The sequence below is a fragment of the Aythya fuligula genome, chromosome 5 (assembly GCF_009819795.1).
Source record: "Aythya fuligula isolate bAytFul2 chromosome 5, bAytFul2.pri, whole genome shotgun sequence".
NCBI classification, from domain to species: domain Eukaryota; kingdom Metazoa; phylum Chordata; class Aves; order Anseriformes; family Anatidae; genus Aythya; species Aythya fuligula.
In genome coordinates this window covers 26,164,373-26,184,634 of record NC_045563.1, presented here as the reverse complement: position 1 = coordinate 26,184,634, position 20,262 = coordinate 26,164,373, and the positions used below count along the sequence as shown (strand labels likewise).

The 20,262-nt window shown below is 46.6% G+C and overlaps 1 protein-coding gene across 5 annotated transcripts in view; it reads right to left on the bottom strand.

The window, feature by feature from the left end:
* Positions 1–19,792, bottom strand: part of IFT43 (intraflagellar transport 43) — a 50,472-nt gene extending 30,680 nt beyond the window's left edge. For 2 of the 5 annotated variants that reach the window (XM_032188434.1, XM_032188435.1), the window contains exons 1-4: positions 19,722–19,792; positions 17,311–17,400; positions 10,900–10,929; positions 1,838–1,905 (exon numbers count right to left, since the gene is read on the bottom strand). In XM_032188434.1, the coding sequence (XP_032044325.1) occupies positions 1,838–1,905; positions 10,900–10,929; positions 17,311–17,400; positions 19,722–19,772 (239 nt within the window). In that variant the 5' untranslated portion in view covers positions 19,773–19,792. Of the gene's footprint in view, positions 1–1,837; positions 1,906–10,899; positions 10,930–17,310; positions 17,401–17,484; positions 17,530–19,721 lie in introns of those variants that run through there. The other 3 variants (XM_032188436.1, XM_032188437.1, XM_032188438.1) reach the window with 3 other exon arrangements.
* Positions 19,793–20,262: the final 470 nt, after the last annotated feature.

Below are 20,262 nucleotides of genomic sequence, written 5' to 3'. Positions count from 1 at the left end.
TCAGATTGGTAGAAAGCTGTGGGGAGATAAAGCCTGAGAAAACAGAAACAAGAAAGCTGCAGCAACATTGGTATGACATCAGCCGATGACTCAGACTTTTCACATGAAGGTTTTTACTCTGGGATATGTCACAAAGACAGCCTCACAGGCCAGCAGCTGAGACTTTTCTGAGGAAGAGGAGAGAGGGAAGAGATCACCAGGTTGAGAATCTGCCACTGAAGGAAAGAACTGAGAGGGAAGCAGTTGTACAAAAGTCTCGTCCCTCCTATGCCTAAAGAAAGTCAGAACAAGACTTGCCATCATAAAATGCATTCCATAAAAGCTCTTAATACAAAGGAAGAGAATGCTGTCAGATAAAGCATGAATTCATGTATGCATGAATGAGCAAGGGGCACGTCTTCATCTCACATCCCACTGGGCAGGGTCATACAGGTAGAAAGGGCTGCAGCCCCTAGCTCCTGTTCTGCTTCTTCAGCTGAATCGTGTCCAGCCTCATAGGAGCGTTTACTCCACGCACCTGCTGTATCTATAAACCATGCAATTGGGATGCCAGAGAAGTATCACTGACAGCTACTGCAATCTATCAGATGAGGCTGAAGTTAAACCATGGAAAACATCCTAGAGGAGCACACAGCACGGTGCCATTACATTAGGAACCCACACACTGTCCTTCAGGGCACATTAGGCTCAGTCCTGAATAAGTGTATTAGCTCCTATCCAGTCCCTCACGTAGCCACCAATTACATGATTTATTTTTCCTAAGCAATGCAATTCACCCTTGTTCTCTGCTATCACATTTCCATAAAGCTTCTACTTGGTTCTACAAAGAGCTGATTTATTCTTCAGAGACAAACAAAGAGCGATAATTTTCCCAGAAAAGTACTGTTTTCCAGAATATCGACCACCTTTCTCACCTCCTAAGAAATACTGGCTATGTAACAGGTCTCTGAATGTCCTGTCCCATTCTCAGAGTTCCAGGAAAGAAAATATATAACTTTTCCAGAAATCTGAGTGCCTCCAAAGCACATGTTCAGACATATACACTCTTATTATAGGCTTTAATGTATACAAGCAATCTCACACCACTCCGTGGCAGAGGCCTTCAGTTCAGTGAACAGAAAATATAACACCAGCGTAACTTCACAGCTTGAAAAATAATGAATAGATTGAAATCTCCTCCTAGTCTGAACTGTCTTTTGGTTTTGATATTAGCGTATCTGAATATTTCCTTTCTATTAGTTGTCCTTCATAAGCATCAGGCTTCTCAGCATACATTACACAATTTGTACAGTTTTTTTCTTCCATCTCTTCTCTCTGACCATCTCCATCCATCTCCATTATAGCACAACCCCATACACACGTACACATTGACAAATTTGACCTTTACTGTCAAGGCTAATCACTAAATCCCGAACTGTTCATTGCACACTTGTCAGTGGGACACTGTCATGTGTCACTCTTCTGGAAAGGACGCAGGCAGTCAAATCCTACCCCCACCAGCTCCTGTATTTAACATGCTTGTTATGTTCTTGGGCTCCTTCCAGTTCCTATACCAGGTGAGGAACACACCGCCTCCCACAGACAGAGATGTGTACACACTTCTGAGCCCAGGCAGAAGTGTCAATTTATAAATTTAATAAAATATAAACATTTGCTAGTGGAACCATGCAAGAGCAACACTTCAAATGCTTTCAAGGAGTTACAAGGATAGTGGAGATACAGCCCATCTGCAAGACTCAGATTTTTTTTTCCAATGCCTGCAGCAGCAAAGCGCAACTAGTGATGTTCAGTTAATCCACACCTAAGCTCTTAATAAAAAAAAGAGGTGAGTACTCACTTGGTAGGTGCCAGTACAGGATCATCTGCCCAGCCTCCTTGCCGGCGTGGGGGCTTAGGTGGTGGATCCTTTAGTAAAGAGAAGAGACACATTACAGCCAGCTCCAGTGAAGCCAAAGTCAAGGCATTTCTGACACCAGGTTCACACATACTAAAGTAACAACTTCTCAAACAGAGAGACAGTGTTTAAAATGCTGTTTAATCATAAATAAAAGGAAGAGAGATATTGCAGGACAGTTTTTTGAGTGTCTTTGTAAGCAAAAGATGTACTACTCTAGTCAACATCCTGACAAGTTGCAGGTCTGGGTGCCTTTGACCTGCCCAAAGCACAAAGGAGATTAGGTCCACAGAGGATGTGCTGTTCAAGGCATGTTTCACGGGAACACCTTCATTACCTATACTCACATTTCAGCTGGGAGCACCACATTTTACGTGTTTGCTAGGACACAGGTCAGTCAACACACGCTTTAGACAACTCATTTTAGATGAGGAATTGTTCCCTTAAAGTGTCTGCTTTTCTCCACTGGCTAGAATAGGAAGTTAGATGACAAGTTCAGATACGGACAGACACACCACAGACCTCTGAAATTAGGGGAGATGAACCCCACCACCACCAGCACTTCTGAAATGCTAAAGGGAAAGTTCCTTTGGAGCTTAAAGGCACTCCCTGCTATGTTCTTGCACTGTCTTGTGTGCCACTCCGCCACATGGCAAGAGAAGACAAGCCTTCAGCTTGGGGCTTACAATGGGAATTTTCAAAGACTGGGCGCTCCGTGTGGGATCTGCCCAGCGTCCTCTGCAGTTTGGGGCTCAGCCCCCTGCTTGAAGCACCTCGTGCAGCAGCAGCTTCAGTGTTTTGCGTGGCAGGCAGTGGTGAAAGCAGAGAAGCAAGGTGAACCCAGGGGGTGAACTTAAGTTTATGTAGCTCCCACTCGATGGTGCCCAGGTGGATGGACCTGTGAAAGGCCCATTGGAAGAAGGGATAATTGGGTAAAGTGATGGCTGAAAGTGAGGAAAATATAGTCAATGCAAAGGTGTCTACGCTAGAGCAACGGAAAGGGGACATGTGGCTCCCACAGCTTTTAAGAAAGGGAACGGACTGGGTGACTCCTGAGGATTTCTGACTTGACAGAGGGGAACTTGCATGTGTGGTGGGGTCAGCCCCGAGCCAAAGCCGAATTGTCTCTTGCCACAGATGAGGAAGGGGCTGAGCTAACCCCTGATGGTAGGGGTCTCCCGTGTTTATTTCTTGAAGCAGAAGCATTGTTTGTGAGTGTGGGAAATGAAGAGAGCCTGCCAGGGGCAGCCGCTGCCTGCTGCAGGGAGGGGGCACGACCCCGCATAGCTCCCTGATAGGAGCAAAAATAGTCATTCTCCAAAAATAAACAGAGAGCAGGAATGAGGCAGGAGCCGCAGTCCCAAAATACCAGCTTTCTTCGGCAAAGGGAGCACAGGAGGGCAGAGGGACAGGCAGGGAGCGTGAAACGCAGGAAACAGGCTCCTTATATGGGCTCATCCGCAGGGGACAGAGCTCAGCCGACTGGAATGGCCATGTCACAGAATGTGAAGCCTTCGGGGGCCCAAGTGAATGGAGTTTTCTGATCTTTAAATGATTCCCCCAGATTCTTAAGATGCCAAACCAGAGAAGAGGCTGCAGTGCCAAAAAAGGAGCATTTTGAATTCGGTTGATCTGGACACACCCAGAGCCCAGGAAAAAGGGGAAAAACACACCACATATGGGCGTGCGTGCCCACATAAACATCCCTATTCCCATTACACACGCCCCTACCTCAAAAACACACTCCCTCCCACGCCGATCCTTCCCATGCAAACAACCCTTCTCCCTCCTCCCCGCATGCCATCCCCCGATCGGCAGCAGCCTACGTTCCCTTACAACGCCTCGCAAAGGCACACCGAGGGACACACATGCCACCAAAGAGCTTGGGCAGAAGGCTGAGGGAAAACAGCACCTCCAGAGCATTCCCATGTACTTACAATTTCAAAAACCCCATCCCCAAAACTAATCTTTAACTCCAAGATAAGTCACGCTGGGCACTCCAGATGAAAGGGTGCTGAGAATGACTTCCGAGTGCTTGCACAGGCCATGACTCCGTTGTGCTTAGGGGCTTGATTCCAACGTCTTCCCAATTTTATAATGTTTTCCCATTGATCATACGCATCAGGCAACCGTGAATGTCTGTCAGACCCTGACAAACAGCTCACATATACCTATAGGCCTTTTATTCCTCTTGCAATAAATCAGGCAATTCTTTCTGAACTGCCCACAGGAGCACTAGCAACAGGAAAGGCAATGTTAACTGTCAGCTGAGGATAAATAGTTTTTCTTCGTCGGTTGCCTGTAAAGTGCCATAATAAGGTCACACGCCACATGCACTTTTGTCAAGTAAATAAACTTACCTTCGTATGCCTTCCCATTTCTAAAATGTAATTTAAAATTGAGAATGCAACGTTGTGCATGGCGATAATATGGTCATGGTTAGGGACCTTGCAGCTGCAAGCAAGAGCTTGAGGCAGAAAGTGAGAAGAATGTCAAGCCCTGAGGGAGCAGAGCAGAAATGGTAGATGTAGTTCTTCTGTAATGGAGCAAATTAGCTCCTGAACATGCCTTTCTGATGAAAAAAGACAGTGGGCTTTAAATGATTAGCACCTGTTGGTACTATGTGCTATATCTTGGGCAAGTTTTATTATACAAAGCTATGAACCCACGGCAATTCAGCATTCAAATCTCTGAGACTCCACCAACTCCTGACAAGTGTCCTCTCTCATGTCCTCTCTCAACCACACCACTAACTAACCACTTGTTTGCTGTGGTTTGCTTTCCTGCTTAAGTTTTGCCAGTTATCTCCGGAAGATTCTCCCTACCTTACTTTCTGCAGATTGTTTGCTTGCATGGGCATGTTGCCATGGTCTTGTTTTATTTCTCCTCAGAAATTCAGTTCAGTGCCATTTTCATGAAGGCAGGATTTCCCAAGCCTTCTTCCCAACACTTTCATACTACCACCGTAATCAGGGTTTTATCTCTGCCTTTGAAAAATGACTGGCCTCGCTCGGTGAGCCTGAATTCCATCTCTCTTGCATTAATGCTGAAACGCTACCTCCTTCTTTATCTGTAGTCAGGCCCCTTCTTATCAGACAGGTGTTCGATTCTAATTTGGCTTCCTCATTAAGACAGAAATTTCCAACGTACTTGTCAGATCATGTCTGCTGTTTTGAAGGTGCTAGTTGGGTATCGCTTCCCTCACGGAAGCAACTAACCTGTGTCTCTGTGGGTCCTGAGGATCCAGCAAAGTTTCTGGTAAGACCCACCACAACGCAGGCAGATTATGGACAGGTTGGGTCCCTCAGATTCTTGGGAGGGTCTGGAAATGCGAATTAATTTACCTTCATCAACATGACAACTCCTTTGAAACAGCCAGCACCCTGTGCAGGGAAGCAGGGACTCAAATGACATTGACGGTATGCAACAGAGGACATACGATCTTTCTGTCATGCTGTACATCTCCTTAAAATGTCTGAGATCTGTGTTCTGCCCCTATGAAAACACGGTGAGATTTGTACATGATTTGTGTCTTGTTTTCACCTGTTAATGACCATGGAGCAGAAAGAAAGGCGTATGTCCAGACTAGAGCTTCCTTTTCTCCAGTAGGTTGCCAGTTTCCCCTGACTGAGGAAAAGCAAACGTTCACAAACAAGCCTGATTAATTAGTTTTGACTGTTGCCAGTTAAGGAGCTGTAAGTCAAATAGCTTCTAAGCAGCTACATAACACTCACAATCCACACAGATCTCAGAGCACAAATGATATCAAAAAGGGTTCAATTCCCAGATCCAGGCAAGCCTATTTTTTTTTGCAAAGAGCAGCCCATCTCCGCTAGCCCTCTTTATCACATCCACAGACAGCAGAAATAACACATCTGATTGTGATGAATCCCCTCTAAGGACTTCTGCATGTCTTAAATGCCTAGTAGAAAACACTAGATTTTCATTTCTTCCACGATGTGTCATTCTTCTTAGTCACTGACCTTCCTTTATAAGGGAATCCGCTACTGAGATGGAAACAGTTCTTGGGGGGCTTCAAATATTCTCCATCATCCACCACAACAGGTAAAGGAGAAGCTCTCGACAATTGTCAAGAATTTCTTCCCTAAAATAATAGCTAATTAGTCCATTTACATGTATACCTGCTAAGAAATTGTCATATTGCAGCATTCGACACCTTGACCTGCCTCAAGAGTCATTGCTCTTTCCTGCATGAAACCACCACAGCGTCACACCACAATCTGATTCTGTGACGGGGATCTCCAGGTGGAAATCCCTCAAAACCCACAGTTACAGGGCTATGCCCCTTCTGTCCCCCCTAGATGGAAATATCTTTCGCCCAATTTGCTCCTACCTTGTGCTACCTACTAAGAGAAACGTCCCCATCCATCTACACCACTCCTTTTGCTCTTTTGCTTCCTTCAGGTGGGTCTGGGAGAACTCAAACCATGACATAAATGTGTGGAAAGAAAAGGAAAAGCTTTCCATAAAATTATTTCCTATGCGATTGTCAGGGTCTGTCCCTAATCCACATCAAGGTAGACAAGCAGGAAGGACACGACTAGAAAGGCTGGGAAACACGGCTGACCAGAAATGCTATTTCAGTAGATGTCATCAGAAGGGTAGCAGATAACCTCAGCAAGCTGAAAATAACTGCCCTGCCGGCCAGCCGCTTGGGGTGCACGGGAGAGAGGCAGCGCGAGGCCTTGGGGAGCTCCAGGCCACACAGTGCTGGGGCTCACACTGGGGAAGTTGGCCTAATTAGGGAACAAAAGTTCAGCTGCATTTTTGAGATTCCTCCTGGAGAATCTGGCCAACTTCCAGCTGAGCGGTCCCCGGGAACAGGCTCGGAGTCCGGCATTTCTACAAGCAACCAGAAGACCACTGGAAAAAAATAAAATAAAAAAGGAAAAGAAAAGACGCAATCCCTATATAAAGGAAGCAGGTAAAAAAGCCAATGCTTGCTTGGATGCCGGTTCCCATCAGTGGAGGGTGTTTAGCAACAAAATCCAAACAGGGGACAGAGACTCTTGGACACGGAGGGACAAATTCAGCCCAGCCCAGGACAAACATGCAAAAATGGCATTCAAAACGTGCACCAGCTACAGGAAAATGTGCCTCAGAGAGCCCTCCCAGGTTCCCAGAAAGGCCTGTCACTTCAACAGCTACCTACTGCCAGTCCCCCCGCTCCCAATTGCATGCCTAAGAAGGCAAACCCTGGCAACAAACCATACAGAGAAAGTAGCTATTCCCTGGTGAGAGCTGCTCTACAAGCTGAAGATCACAAGAGAGAACAGGATGCAAGAGAAAACACAGTAAGACTGCAACGTCTTTGGGATGTGAACTTCTTGTCCACCATTCCCTAGATCTTACTGCCATGTGAGCCATGGATCCCAAAAGGGCTACAAGACTGTGTTACAATTATCCAGGTCCTCTTAGGTAACGAACTCTCTGACTAGTGGCTGGACAGTGCCTATTTTTGCATAAATAACGTCCCCCAGTGAACACACAGCTGAGTGTCGGGCTCCTCCATCCCACATCCTAAAGCCATATGCAGGAAATGTGGGGAAGATCACCCGGGGAGCGGCTGCTAGGCAGATTGAGACCAGACCAGACAAAGCAATGAGCGTTCGGAGCTGGGTGCCAACCGCTGTGCGGGGGTAAGAACTGGGTCAGGAAAATACCGCTCTGATTAAAGGCCCTGATCATACAAAGCCCAAGGCCATGTCTACACCACAGGTGCAGACACACCTGCAAGCAGGGGCCCTGTGAGTCAGCTCCAGTCTGGAAAGGCTCTGGCTTGAGTTGCTGCTGGTAACCACGCTTGTACCACCCTGCAGCACTGCCCAGCTGGTGCAGGTTGCTTCTCACCAGGGGACCCGTGCCCTCTGCCCCGTGTTTTACAATGCAAACACACAAACCTCACCAAGTAAGCCCACCACTGGCTTCACACTTCAGGGACTTAAATAGCTGATAACTGTTCTTCCAACTCATTGAAAACATTTGTTCCTGACATGTCTTCTTCACCTAAAACGCCACCGCTGGGATCTACAGCTACAGAAGGACTTCACTGCCCCTCCGGAAAGGTCAGATCCTCAAATTCTCTTTGCAATTGTCACTTTAAAATATGTCATCACTCAAACTTTGAGAGATAAAGAGCCACAGATGTCAGCATCCACCTAGATATGGGTCAGAAATCAGGTGTTCTCCCTGCCATAGCCCATGAAACACCTCAAGGCTACCTACGGCATGCCTGCCAAAACAGAACTATAGAGCAAAGTCCCAGCTGGATTCACTAGGACTAAACCAGATGTCTCCCTGCTCAAATGTTGTTACCTTGAGATTAGAAAGTCCTTGCCTGCGTCCCAAAACTTCTCTCAGTTCCCTTCTGCAAAGCAGAGCAGCTTCAAGAGAAGTGCCCAAGAGCCTGCTCAGACCAGAGCAGCTCACAGCTTTGTCATTAGACATCATATTCTCTAGGGAAGTGGGAAACATGGGTTTTAGACACACTGCAGTCCCCAGTCACTCTTTACCACCTTAACAGATCCATGGTCCCATCCTGACATCGCCTACATACTGCACAGTGTGGGGACCTAAATGGGCTAAAATAGTGGATTTTGCTGTTAGGGTTAGGGATCTAAATCCCTCCGTGGATCTGTGTTCAGAGAATCCCCACTGCTTTCCTGCACCAAGGTCTATTCCTCCTTTCAGGCAGGAGCTAAAGTAAACTGGAGAAGGGACTTCTCAAAGGCCCCGGAGCAAATCTGTGGCAAAGCCAGGAAGAGAACCCAACAAAAATCTTGGCTCCCAGTCATGTTCGTACTCCTCCTGCTTATTCTGCCTCTGCAAATTAACTGAGATATTAGGATACACCCTTTATTATACCATTGATCAGCCTTACAGCCTTTGGCTAAATGTCCCAGGCAGCCTTGGAAGGTGCAGCCAAATGAGTGATTCAGCTGGCAAAAATTCAGATGCAAGATGAGTGGTTTGCCAGGGGATGCAAAATGAGTCTCAGAGCAGGCAGATGGCTGGAGGGCAGGACTTCAGCAGGTACGTTCCCATCAACGGCACAGATGGGGCTGCTGGCTGCTATTCGGGCAGCCACAAACTATCTTCACAGCAGCAAGAGGAAAGGGACCAAATCCAGGAAGAGTTCAGATTGTAACACTCAGCACTGCCCAAAGGGAGTTCAGGAAAGGGTTGCATGAGCCATCGGGGGGACAAAGGGGCCAACCTCGGACAGATGATTCAAGAAGCCAAGTATTTCAGCTTGGCCAGGCAATGACTAAGGGAGGGATATACTGCAACTAAACAAGTTCTGGATCACACTTTTTTATTATAAAGTTCCACTAATAATTGGTTCGGAAGGGGCTTGCGATACAATTAATAGAAGTTAGTAAGCATTTTAAAGTCATAAGTATTAAAAGTTACAAGTTTGAGTGCTCTGTTAACCATTTTGTTACCCTTCACAGGCACTTACAAATGAAAAAATACTTTGAAGTGTGACTGTGCTGCTGAAGAGCATAAGCCTGAATAAAGGGTGCAGGAATTATTCAGACAGGAGGGGTTTCAAAGAGGAGATCACCTCATACCAAGGAAAATCTCCTTCCCAGGAACCATTGCACAACATCCGTGAAGCAACAACAATTGCTCATGCAGAAGTCACATCAGTTTAATTGTTTTGAAGAAATTTAGCAGCCAGGAGGAAGAAGATACCTGCAGCATGTGACCAGGCACCACCCAGACTTCAGGAATCAATGAATTAGGACAAGGTAAAATTAGTTCCAATGAAATGGCTGTAAGGACTGGTGAGGTAAAAAAATTTAAAAAAGGAAAGTTTAGGTCAAAATTTGGAAAAAAATAGGAAAAAAATCTACTGGGTAACCAGTCCCCAAAACTAGACCCATCCACAGGAGGTCTGTTTGTCTGATAAATGGAGAAGTGCTCAAGATATAGTTGTGAACCATCCATCACTGATTAACAGACTCAGTGGATCTTTCTTACAGAGTCATCTCTGGCACTACCAAGAGAATCTGAATAGTCTTAACTCCTTGCAATAAGCATACCCCACTGAGGCCAGAAATAATGGATGGTTGGTACAGGTTTCTTTTCTGGGTTTTAAACTTCACAAATGGATCTAGTACACTACTACTGCAGGGCTGGTGCTTCAGCAGAAGGAATCAGTGTATGGGAAAGGATGCTTTAATTATCTAACATATAAAGAGAGCTACTCTAGCCAGGAAAATTCAGCAACACCAATTCCATCCCTCAGAAGAGTGCAAGACTATTAGCATAGAGAATTTAATAGAAACAGGTATTAGTTTGCAGCTCATTCTGAACAGCACCACCTTGTCTCCTAATGCCAAATGAATGCCGAGATGTATTTTAGCTTTGCTGTGTGATGAGAAAGAAGGAGTGTATTCCTTTCCTCGGTATAGCGGGAGGTAGTAAGAAGCACTATGCTATCCCACTAACCACAGCTATAAGCATTCCAGAGCAGGTACAGTAAAAAGGAAAGACTCACAGGAAATAGACAAGCACACATCCCTGTTACTACCAGCTGGCCTTCTCCTCTGGGGCACCAGCAGGACTCCATAATCCCTTAAGACAAGTTTTTGTGTTATGGGAGCAAGCTAAACATAGTGGACAGGGCACATAGGTAGGCTCAGATAGGTTCTGTACTTCATTAGCTAATTGTTGCCCTGACTTTTAAATGAAAACAGAACATCTTTCCAGTGGCCACGTGTAGGTCTGTGACCTCAGTACAAGATGCAGCAGCTGATAATTATCTTTATAACAGCTGCTGTTAAAAACAAAAACAACGAGACTGTTAATAATAGGAACAGAAGATGCAGGAGAGGTACTGCATCTCAGGCATGATTTCGTCTTATTCTCCAGTGCTAGAGTCCCCTCTTAAAGTAATCTCCAGACACATGAATAGGTTGGTCCTACTAGTCCCCTTCAGAGGAGCCAGCATCTATCTAGAAAGCCTCTAGTCTTACACGGTCAACCTTTTCCTCAGGGTCTTCATCCTAGAAGGATAAGGAGGGAAGAAGAAAGAAAGAAGTTAAAAGGAAAAGCTACAAAACTCTACACAAAACAGTGTGGAAGATCGATGTGAATGGCTGTCCTGCAGCACACACTTTGCAACCTTCATCGCTTGAACAAAGTACAAAGTTGATCCCATTGTTGTAAGATTTTATATCCACAGTCATCTATACATATACAAACTGTAATACTACGAAGCACGCCTGTTTGACTGCAGAGGCAGGAAAGTCTGCCAGCAGTCATATCCTTGAAAGGAATATTAAAGAAGAAAAAAAAAAACTCAACTACAAATGAAAGTGAGGGGAGAACAAACTTAGTTCTAGTAGCATGAGAAAACCCCAATTTTTCAGTCACATAGGATGCTAGAAAGGTTTGAATGGGCAGACACTGCAACCATGCCAGATCCCACAAAGGGTGCCAGACCAGTCATGCTGGGGTTATACACCACAGCAGGCTGCACCCCTATTTTCAGGAGCCACTGTTTCTCAGACCAAAGTCAGATCCTCCCCTGGGAGCAGGAGCTGTAGCCGTTAGCTTAAGTTAGCCTTAGCTGACAATAGCATTGTGTAAGTGCACGAACTTCAGTTAACCCCATTGTATAAGGGAGCAGCTTAGTTATGGGGCAGATGAGTAACTGCAGTAAAGCAGCCTGTTAATCACTGAGAAACTTGTGAGCTGGTTGAGAACATTTCTGAGGAGCAGACCACCAGAACCAGCAGCAGCAACCACTTGTTAGGCACCAAATACAAGGAGGAGGCAATTAAGAATCTGGTAATCTCCACACAATCCTAGAATAATAGCATTCAGAATCATTCAGGGCGAGACTATAACGTATCCCACAACCCTGCACCAGAACTACACACAGCATGGCTGGAATCACTATGCTAACCCAGCTTTCTTCTGGACTGCATCATCTCTCCTCTGGAACAGGGAAGTCATGTAATTTACAAATTCCACGTATCTCTGATTAAAGTGTTTTGGTATTTGAGTTCACTTGGTCTCTGCTGTCATTTGGTCCTACGGTCTTACTGTGACAAGAACAGAGGGAGGCTACATGCAGGTTAGGGCAGCAGGGGTACAGAAGTGTCTGTATCAGTGAGCAGTGAGCACCTAACTGGTAAAATCTGTCAGAACTGTGTATCTATCAACCAGGGACCCCTGATTTTCAGACCTGAGAGCCAAAAGTCTTCTGCAGGGCCCAACATGACCTAAACTTCTCTGGATGTACAGATCCCAGGCAGTACAGGACTTACAGTCACACGGAAGGAAATCCAGCTGGACAACACATGTTGAAAAAGCATTTAAATAAAAACATGTAAATAACCACCTATTTGAGCAATCTTCCATCTGGATTTCACCCTCAGCAACTGCTGTGTAGTTGTTTGTTCACTTGGGTTAGATAACCAGAGTGCTATTTAAATGCAGCTTGGATGTCAGCCTCAGGAACATGGCCAGAAGTCACTACCACGAATATCTGTAAGCTGGGTGGTAGAAATCCAAATAGCTTCTCTGCAAAAGTCACCTGTGGGAACATCCTTCCAACATGCAATGGAATCAGCTCGAGCTTTTGTCTGTCTGCATGAACCTTGCCTATATTTTTGCAGCACAGAAATAGTCATTTTTAGCTATCACACAGAGACCAGAACTGTATAAGCAGGCTTAAAGATATCAGGTAGGACAATAAGCGAAGAACATACTTCCAGGAGTGAGAGCACAGAGACTTTCCACAGGGCTTGGTGAAGCATGTGGAAGAAGCCCATCAGGGATCTTAGATGATTTTGAACAAACCCTGACATTAAGTGAAAGAGACCCTGTCCTACCTGTATGGAGATATTCTCAGCATAGCCTGGAAAACCCTCATCCTTTGGGCTGGTACACTGCCTGTTAAAAGCAGAGGATCTACAAAGTGCTGCCAGAGGGACATCAACAACACCATGTTGAATGCATAAGAGACAGAAACCCAAGGAAGTCTTGAACAAAGTCCCAAAAGAATCTCGTCACTGTAGGATAAAAAGAAAGCTGACTCTGGAAGCAGGATAATGTGAAAATCTTTTTGCATACTGATTTCTTATGGAACAACAAATAGTTCACTCTTGCTGAGAAGAGACACAGAAAAGGAAAAAATTGCTGATATAGTTAAATGAAATGGTTTTCCACTCAGCTTTCCAAATCAATCTCATCATGAGCTCCAAACCTGGCTGAACAACTTCTTTTGGTGGATGTCATCAAGCCAGCATTCAGGCTGTTGGACATAGTAACGCTAGAGCCAGGAAAAAGGTTTGACTTTTATTCTAGACAAGCGTCCAGAAGCCCTGGTAGAATGCGAGAGCAAAGATCTTCAATAGATCTCGTTATGTGATCTGCCCCTCCCATTATACAAATAACATGGCCAGCTTGAGTCTGTCTGATTTTGTCAGAAACACGATAGCATCAAGATGAGTGAAAAGTAACACAGCAAGCCAAGGGATGGGAAAGGCCTCCCGATGGAAAAATGGCTATATTACCCCTCTGAAAATGAATGTTTGAAATGCAGAGTTCTGGCATGCTGCTAGCAGATTTATCTCTAGGAATTCCCATTTACGGCATATTCCCCAGGGTGCCCAAGAAGTGCCTGCTAATTTGCCAAGGAGCTGTAAAGGCCAGGAACACGCACAGCCATTGTTGCAGAAGGATGCTGACTGCACCAATTACAGCAAATAATCATGTTCCTTCTTGCCTCTTGAAATAATACATAGCTGCAATGTTGTTTGTTAGTACTTGTACTTCTGAAAAGGCAGGAATGCTCTGCGTGTCAGTGGCAGGCTATGAGCTTTCTGACACTGAGCTCTCTGAGGAGCCAGAGGTCTGAATTTGAAGGTAACGCAGATGCTTTCCCACAGGAATGGGAATTATCAAATAGAGATTTGGGCAAAGGAACCATAGAGGTACCCCTACAGTTAAGGAATTTATTGTGGGAGAGTAAGCACCATATATATACAACAGACACTCAAAAGAGTTAAAAAATATCATATTTTTATATTTTTATAGGGGTTGGGGGACATATAGCCTGCTACAAGGTACAAGAGATTGCAGCTGTGCCCTAGAAAAAAGGTTTTCACAACACAATTGTGAAAGACAACAGACAGGTGATGAGATGTACCATTGTTTGGGGTCTCTTTTGGAAGAGAGTCCAGGTCAACAAGAAATCAGCAGTAATCCGATAAGATCTACACTCCAAGTCAGAAGATTTGCATATTGACTTGAAAACAAAGATCTTTTTAATTATGTTAAATGAGTTGTTCACACCTCAAAGTGATTTCCTTATAATAAACTCAAATGTTGAAATGCAGATAGACAGACAGGTACTTTCTGCTTCCTTCAAGCAAGCTGCTCTGACTGGAAAACACATCCAGGATGGTTCTCACTGTCAAGGAAAGACCAGAACATTAAGATAAATGAGATGTTCATATCAAAAGCTTGAGCTAAGTGGAAGCTGAGTGGATTGACATGAAAATATAAAAAAAGAAGTCAAGATGAATACTAAAACAGTTTTAAAACCTTGAGGAACCACCAAGAACTGAATCACTATCCTGAATGTGAAACTGCCCGTGAAGGTGTCAATAGGCAAAGGTTTAGGACAAATCTCTTTGTTTTCAAAATCACTAATAGGAATAAAAACTCCTGTTATTAAATTATTTACTGGCCACTATTGCCAGTTCTAGTAAAAAGTATGGGTTTTATTTATTTATTTTGAGTTTCTTTTGGGAAGGTTCCTTGAAAGGGTTTCAGGATAACTGCATGAGATGTCCATTGTAACGACTGCCCGCACCAGTTGGAGGCAAGCCAAGGCCAAGCTTCCAGAAAAGTGAAAGGTGACTGCCAACCTAGGGTGAAGGAAAATGCAAGCTTAGATCTATTAAATGCTCGTTTTGATATCAAATATGACCGTGTATGAAAGGCCTCCAATTCTGAAGCAAAGGAAAAGGCTGAGGTTTATACATAGTAGATTTTGTCTCTTCTCCAGTAGCTCCAAGGTTTCCAGTTAACAACAACACTTCGCAACAAAGAGCTGTCTGAAGGGAGAATATTGACACAAACATTTCTTCCTGGTGGTTAAGATCCAGTAATAACATATTTGAATCGTTTAAGGCGTGGAAGGCCTCACCCTTCTGCTGCTGAAACGCTCACTGCCTTCGGTCAGAAGATTCTAACTATTTCTTAGTCCTCTCCAGGGATGCCCAGGGACTGGAGCTGTTATGATCTCTTCACAGCTATTAGGATGGCTGTGATGTGAGACGCACCAAGTACAACTGCAGTACGGTACAGTCAGTCAGTACCCCTACAACACGCCTTAGTCTCTTTCTAACCAGGGAATCAGTCCATAAATGAGGATGGGCAGTTCCAGCAGAGAACAACCTGACAGTGAGCTGCCTTCATCTGGAGGTTAACCAACGTTAACACCCACATGCAGCACCAGCTATTTTTTTCAAAGCTTTCTTTACCTATGGGCCCCATTGCTATTTTGATTTCTAAATTACAAAAGATCCACTACTGGATGTGGATAAAGAGCCCCATTTGCTTTGCACAGACCTGACATTTCCTATCAGGCCTTTCCAGCGCTGCAAGGACAGATGGAAGAAAGCACAGGTGAAACCATCTGCTGTTAGGGTCCCTGTGTGCCTTGCTTAACAGGAGTTTCACGGGGCTCACTGATGAAGCACAGAGCCTGACCAGGGGAACACCTGAACTTTTGCGAAGGTATATTCAACTTCTTACGATGCAGGAGCTAAAATTTTAGAATAATTTCTGCTAGTCACATGAAACAGCCAGGACGAGGCTGGGCGTCACATCTAGGCAAGTATCAGTTATTCCACTTACTGTGAGCGCTCTTCCTCATTCTCTAGTACCCACAACTGTGCCAAAAGGAGTTGGTTTGCCTGTAGAAAGGGATTTAACCCCAGAAACCAGAGCACTCCATTTTTGCTAACATGGCAGAGAACTGCTAAATCAAAGAGGATGCACTCTGCAGAGTTTAGGTGACCTCTGAGCATGGGCCTTTCACTCCTTCCAGAAGCTCCCTCACAGAGTTCCTCCTGAGCTCCTAATATAACCGGGGAAGAAGAGTGCATAGGTGGGAGGAGATGATTCTCTGTTAGGCCTATTAAAAGAGAAAACAGCATACTCTCTCCAGTGGGGAATAAAAAAAGCTACATGAGGTGTAATTGTAAGAGGAGCTGTAACAGTGTGTTTTCAGCAGAATAGAAGGGACTCCAGGGAAACAACCCCTAGAAACACATTTTGGCACAGATGACCGGGATGCAGCTACTCAAAGTGAGAGTTTTGTCATGCCACAGAGTATCAGAGCAGTAGCCACTCCTAAGACAGATTGTCCCAGGGCTGCCAGCACAGAAGCTTCAAGTACAGTTGGTGCCAGGGTAGTCAGCAGGGCAAAGTGGTTTTACAGTTCAAAGAAACCAACGATGCAATATGTTGGAGAACACTGCTGGTATTGCAAAAAGCTGAGGATTATCTCGTTTAAACAAATGCCACTGCCAACGTGCTGGAAGTCTGATGACCCTTTTATCCATGTGAAGGTGTAAGGGAAAACGTCTGAACGTCATTTCCTGACAGATAGATGCTCCTTTCAGAAGGAGATGCCTGTGGAGAGCAACAGAGAGCAAACTTCCAGGATTTAAGGATTCTGCAGCATTAAGCAAGAAAGTGAAGCAAAAGGGTTCAGATCTTATCTTTCTGGGTATTCTAGGATGTTGCTTCACCCTCCTGTGAAAGAGGGGTTCTTTACAGCCTGCTGTTTTCCAAAGAGGTGCTGAAAGAACAGAACCTGAACACAAGTCTTCCTCCAGAGCCAAGCGGGAACTGAGTTTGCACATGACTGCCCATGAGACAAAGTCTGACGCTGCGAAGCTGGCTCCTAGCATGACCTTTGTGGCTGTGCATGGATGGAAGGAAAAGTAATGTTGCTGTACAAACCTGATGGTGACCACCAGGAGCTGTACTCTGCCTCTAGCAAAAGCGAAGTTCAAAGGAAAGGCATCTGCTCACCTGCACTCTGCCTTGCTACCACGGATGGTGGCAAAAGTGATAACAAAGCAATCACCCTGCTCTTATTTTGATACCCGTGGGAGATATGTAGGGGAGGAGAGGCCCCAGGGCTCCTTGGTACAACTCTCCATGCATCTGAGAAACCACAGCCGCAGGGTAGAGCCTGTGTGGAAGGCGGCAGGGGGAAAGGGGCAGGGCAGCCTCTTGGGTGCTGACTCTTCGGATAAACTCCAACGGGCAGAGCACCCCGTGGGGGAGCCTCTCCGTGGGGACGGGTCCGGGCCGGCAGACACCCCCGGCTCCCCCGGCAGGAGGACACCCACCTCTCCGGCAGACGCAGAGGAGGAATTCTTCCTGCTGCCGCTCTCAGCGGGGGGGAGGTCCTGGCGTGCCCGGCGGCCCATCCTCGGCACCTGCGGCAGAGAGGGGAGGAGCACACGGTTACCGACGGGGCAGCTCCGGCCGAAGGGGCCGCTCCCAGCCCCGGCCCCGCTCACCCCCGGCCGGCGCGGGGCCGCCGCCCGCTGCCGCTCGGCCTCCATCCGCCGCCGCCGCCGCCGGGGTTTCCGGCCCGGCCCGGCCCGCCCCGCCCCGCCGGCCTCCCACCGGCCTCCAACCGGCACCGCAGCCCCGCAGCCGGCTCTGTGAAATCGTCATCTTCCAGCAGATGTTCGGCTCTTCTTTTTCGATTATACGGGTTCGGGTGCCCATCGGTGGAGTGGGCGCTGCTCCCCCAGCCCCGTGTTTCACCGCACGGGAATGCGGCCCCGCGTCTCCCATCCACTCCTCCAAAGAGCTGGGGCTGTGCAGATGCAAGGAGAGGGAAGGGAATGCAGCCCCGGGATGTCTGAGTGAAAGCGTGCCATCACAACTGGCTTCTTGCTCAGCAAATAGCACCTGAAGAGCGTGACTGTACCCACAGCAACGTCTGCTAAAGCAGCAGGCCCTGGGCAGTTGGGACCCCAAACTGGTGGCTGGTGGGGTGCTGCTACCAGAGGAAGGGCAGGAACAGAGAAGGCTGCCGCCTCGAGCTGACAGATCACAAATCAGCAGGACCCAGGAGTTGGCTCATCCCGAATTGTCCCTTCCCAGCCCTCTCCTCGTGATCTCTCCCGGGTCCTCAGCCCAGCCATGACCCCAGCAGCACACCCCAGCCCCTCCCAGAGACACGGGGTGCTGCCCACTGCAGGGACACCAGCCTCAGGCTGACTGAAGGAGGGTGACAGAAGCAGTCAACATGCGGGAAAGAAAACAACTGAGCAGTAGCAGAACTGAGCCTTGCCCCAGAACTTTGACTTGTGACTTCAGAAATCCTCCCTGGGAGAGAAGAGCAGATATGTAGAAAGAATGAAGCCTAAAATCCGTCCTGCCCTGCTTCTCTCCGTGTTCCCACACAGACACATCCACTCCTCAGAATGGGCTTTGTCACCCACACTGATATGTTTTTGCCTGCTTGGGGGAGACAACAGAGGAGAAAGAGTTTTCATCCCTCATTCTGTGCTGTGGTTAAAATGAGTCTTGCTTGCTTTAAATGTTGGTGTCACTCATTCTGAGCAGCATAATTCTCCCCTGTGTTTGATCCTGGCCCTAGACCAGCCCCTACTCAACCAAGAAGGAGAAAGAATGAACAGGACAAACCTCTGTTCCTTCCGTGGCTGTCTAAAACCACCTTCTGCACTTGTTTTTTGTTCAGCTTAGGTCTGCGGTGGCTGGGTTTCTCTTTTCCAGTGTATTCTCAACTCTCACTCTGCCTTACTTGTTCGGTTTTGTCCCCGCTATAAATCAAAGTGCAGCCACCCCCTCTGCTCTGAACAGCAAGAACTACGTAAGCATTCCTTTCACATACAAGTTCTCACACCTAAGCATGGACTCCATCCATCTGGTTTCAACCCAAATCCAATCACACAGAATAGGACTAACAGAGTCCCCTGCTAGCACCGTTTGCTGTTGATTACTTCTTGCCTAGACCTATGAATAGAGCTTGTGTCTAGTCCTCCTTCTGCCTAAGAGAAAGCCTGGAGAGCCTGGGAAAGCAATCACGCCTGAGCATTGCCACATGCTTCTGGTCTTAGACCACTTTTAAAGCAAGTGCACACACATGCAGTTACAGCTAGAGCCATGGTGGAAAGCCCACATGGTAGCACTACAGTGGGAGCGAACAATGACAACCTTATTCAGAGCAGGTAAAGGTTTTGTCAAGCAGCTCGCAGTCAGCTGCAGAATTTATGGGATGCAGGGCACCTCTAGGAGCAAGCAGTGACACAGAGTGCTTCGCCTTTCTTCCTCACCCTTCGCACAAGGTGGCCGGCCAGACTCCTGGTTTTGGCACAGGACAGTTCACCCTAAATGTTAAGCTCCCACTGGGAAGCAAAGAGCCAAGCAAATGGTAGCTTGCTCCACCCTAGCAGCTCCAAGCACCTCACTTTGATTTTTTTTTTTTTTTGCATTTTTTTCTCTAAGCACTTGAAAATACATACTTCATCTCTCAGGGTTTTTGGTGGAGGGGAAAAACTATGAATATTCTGTTACTCACACAGGTTCTGGGCCAGTATATCCTACCGTTGTGAAGCTTCAAAAATGAGATTCCTCCCTCTGAAAGGAGAGAAAAGGCCCATGCTTTCACCTGTCCTGATCTCCACGAGAACAGCCGGTGTTCGAGTTACATCAGCCCCAGCTCAGACTGACAAACCCCCGGCAGGGTTGCCAAGTGTGAAATATTTCCTCCGATACTCACGTGCTTGGTAGCCCTGTCAGGCTCTCCCTCAGCCCAGCTGGATCCCAGCATGTCCAAGATGTGCAAACTGTTGGCGATTGCTCTTTGCAGCCACCAGCAGTGGTTCCAGCGTGTGTCAGACCACGGAGCTTCTTTTCCACCTCCTCACAACCTACAAAGACCAATACACCGAGCGGGAAGTGAGCGGCCTGATACTGGAACCGGCACTGCCCCCACATCCTTCTTCTGTGCTACTGTTCCCAAGCAGTAAGACCCCACTGTCAATCCGCAACGGCAAAGTCAGCTCACAGCCATTAGCAGCGTAATCTCGCATTTTCTGCTATTGAATGTCATCCCATTTTTTCCATCTCAGCCATCAGAATTACCACCCCCTCCTATAGGATATAACAGTCCTCCCCTGTATTGACAAAGCCTCCCGACTTTGGACAAACAGCCAATTTCATTAGCACATTCATTTCAGCATGCCAAGATCATTAATGAAAACTGGGCCCAGGACCAGCCATTGGGGAGCTCCTTTCATAATCTCTTATAATTCCTGCAC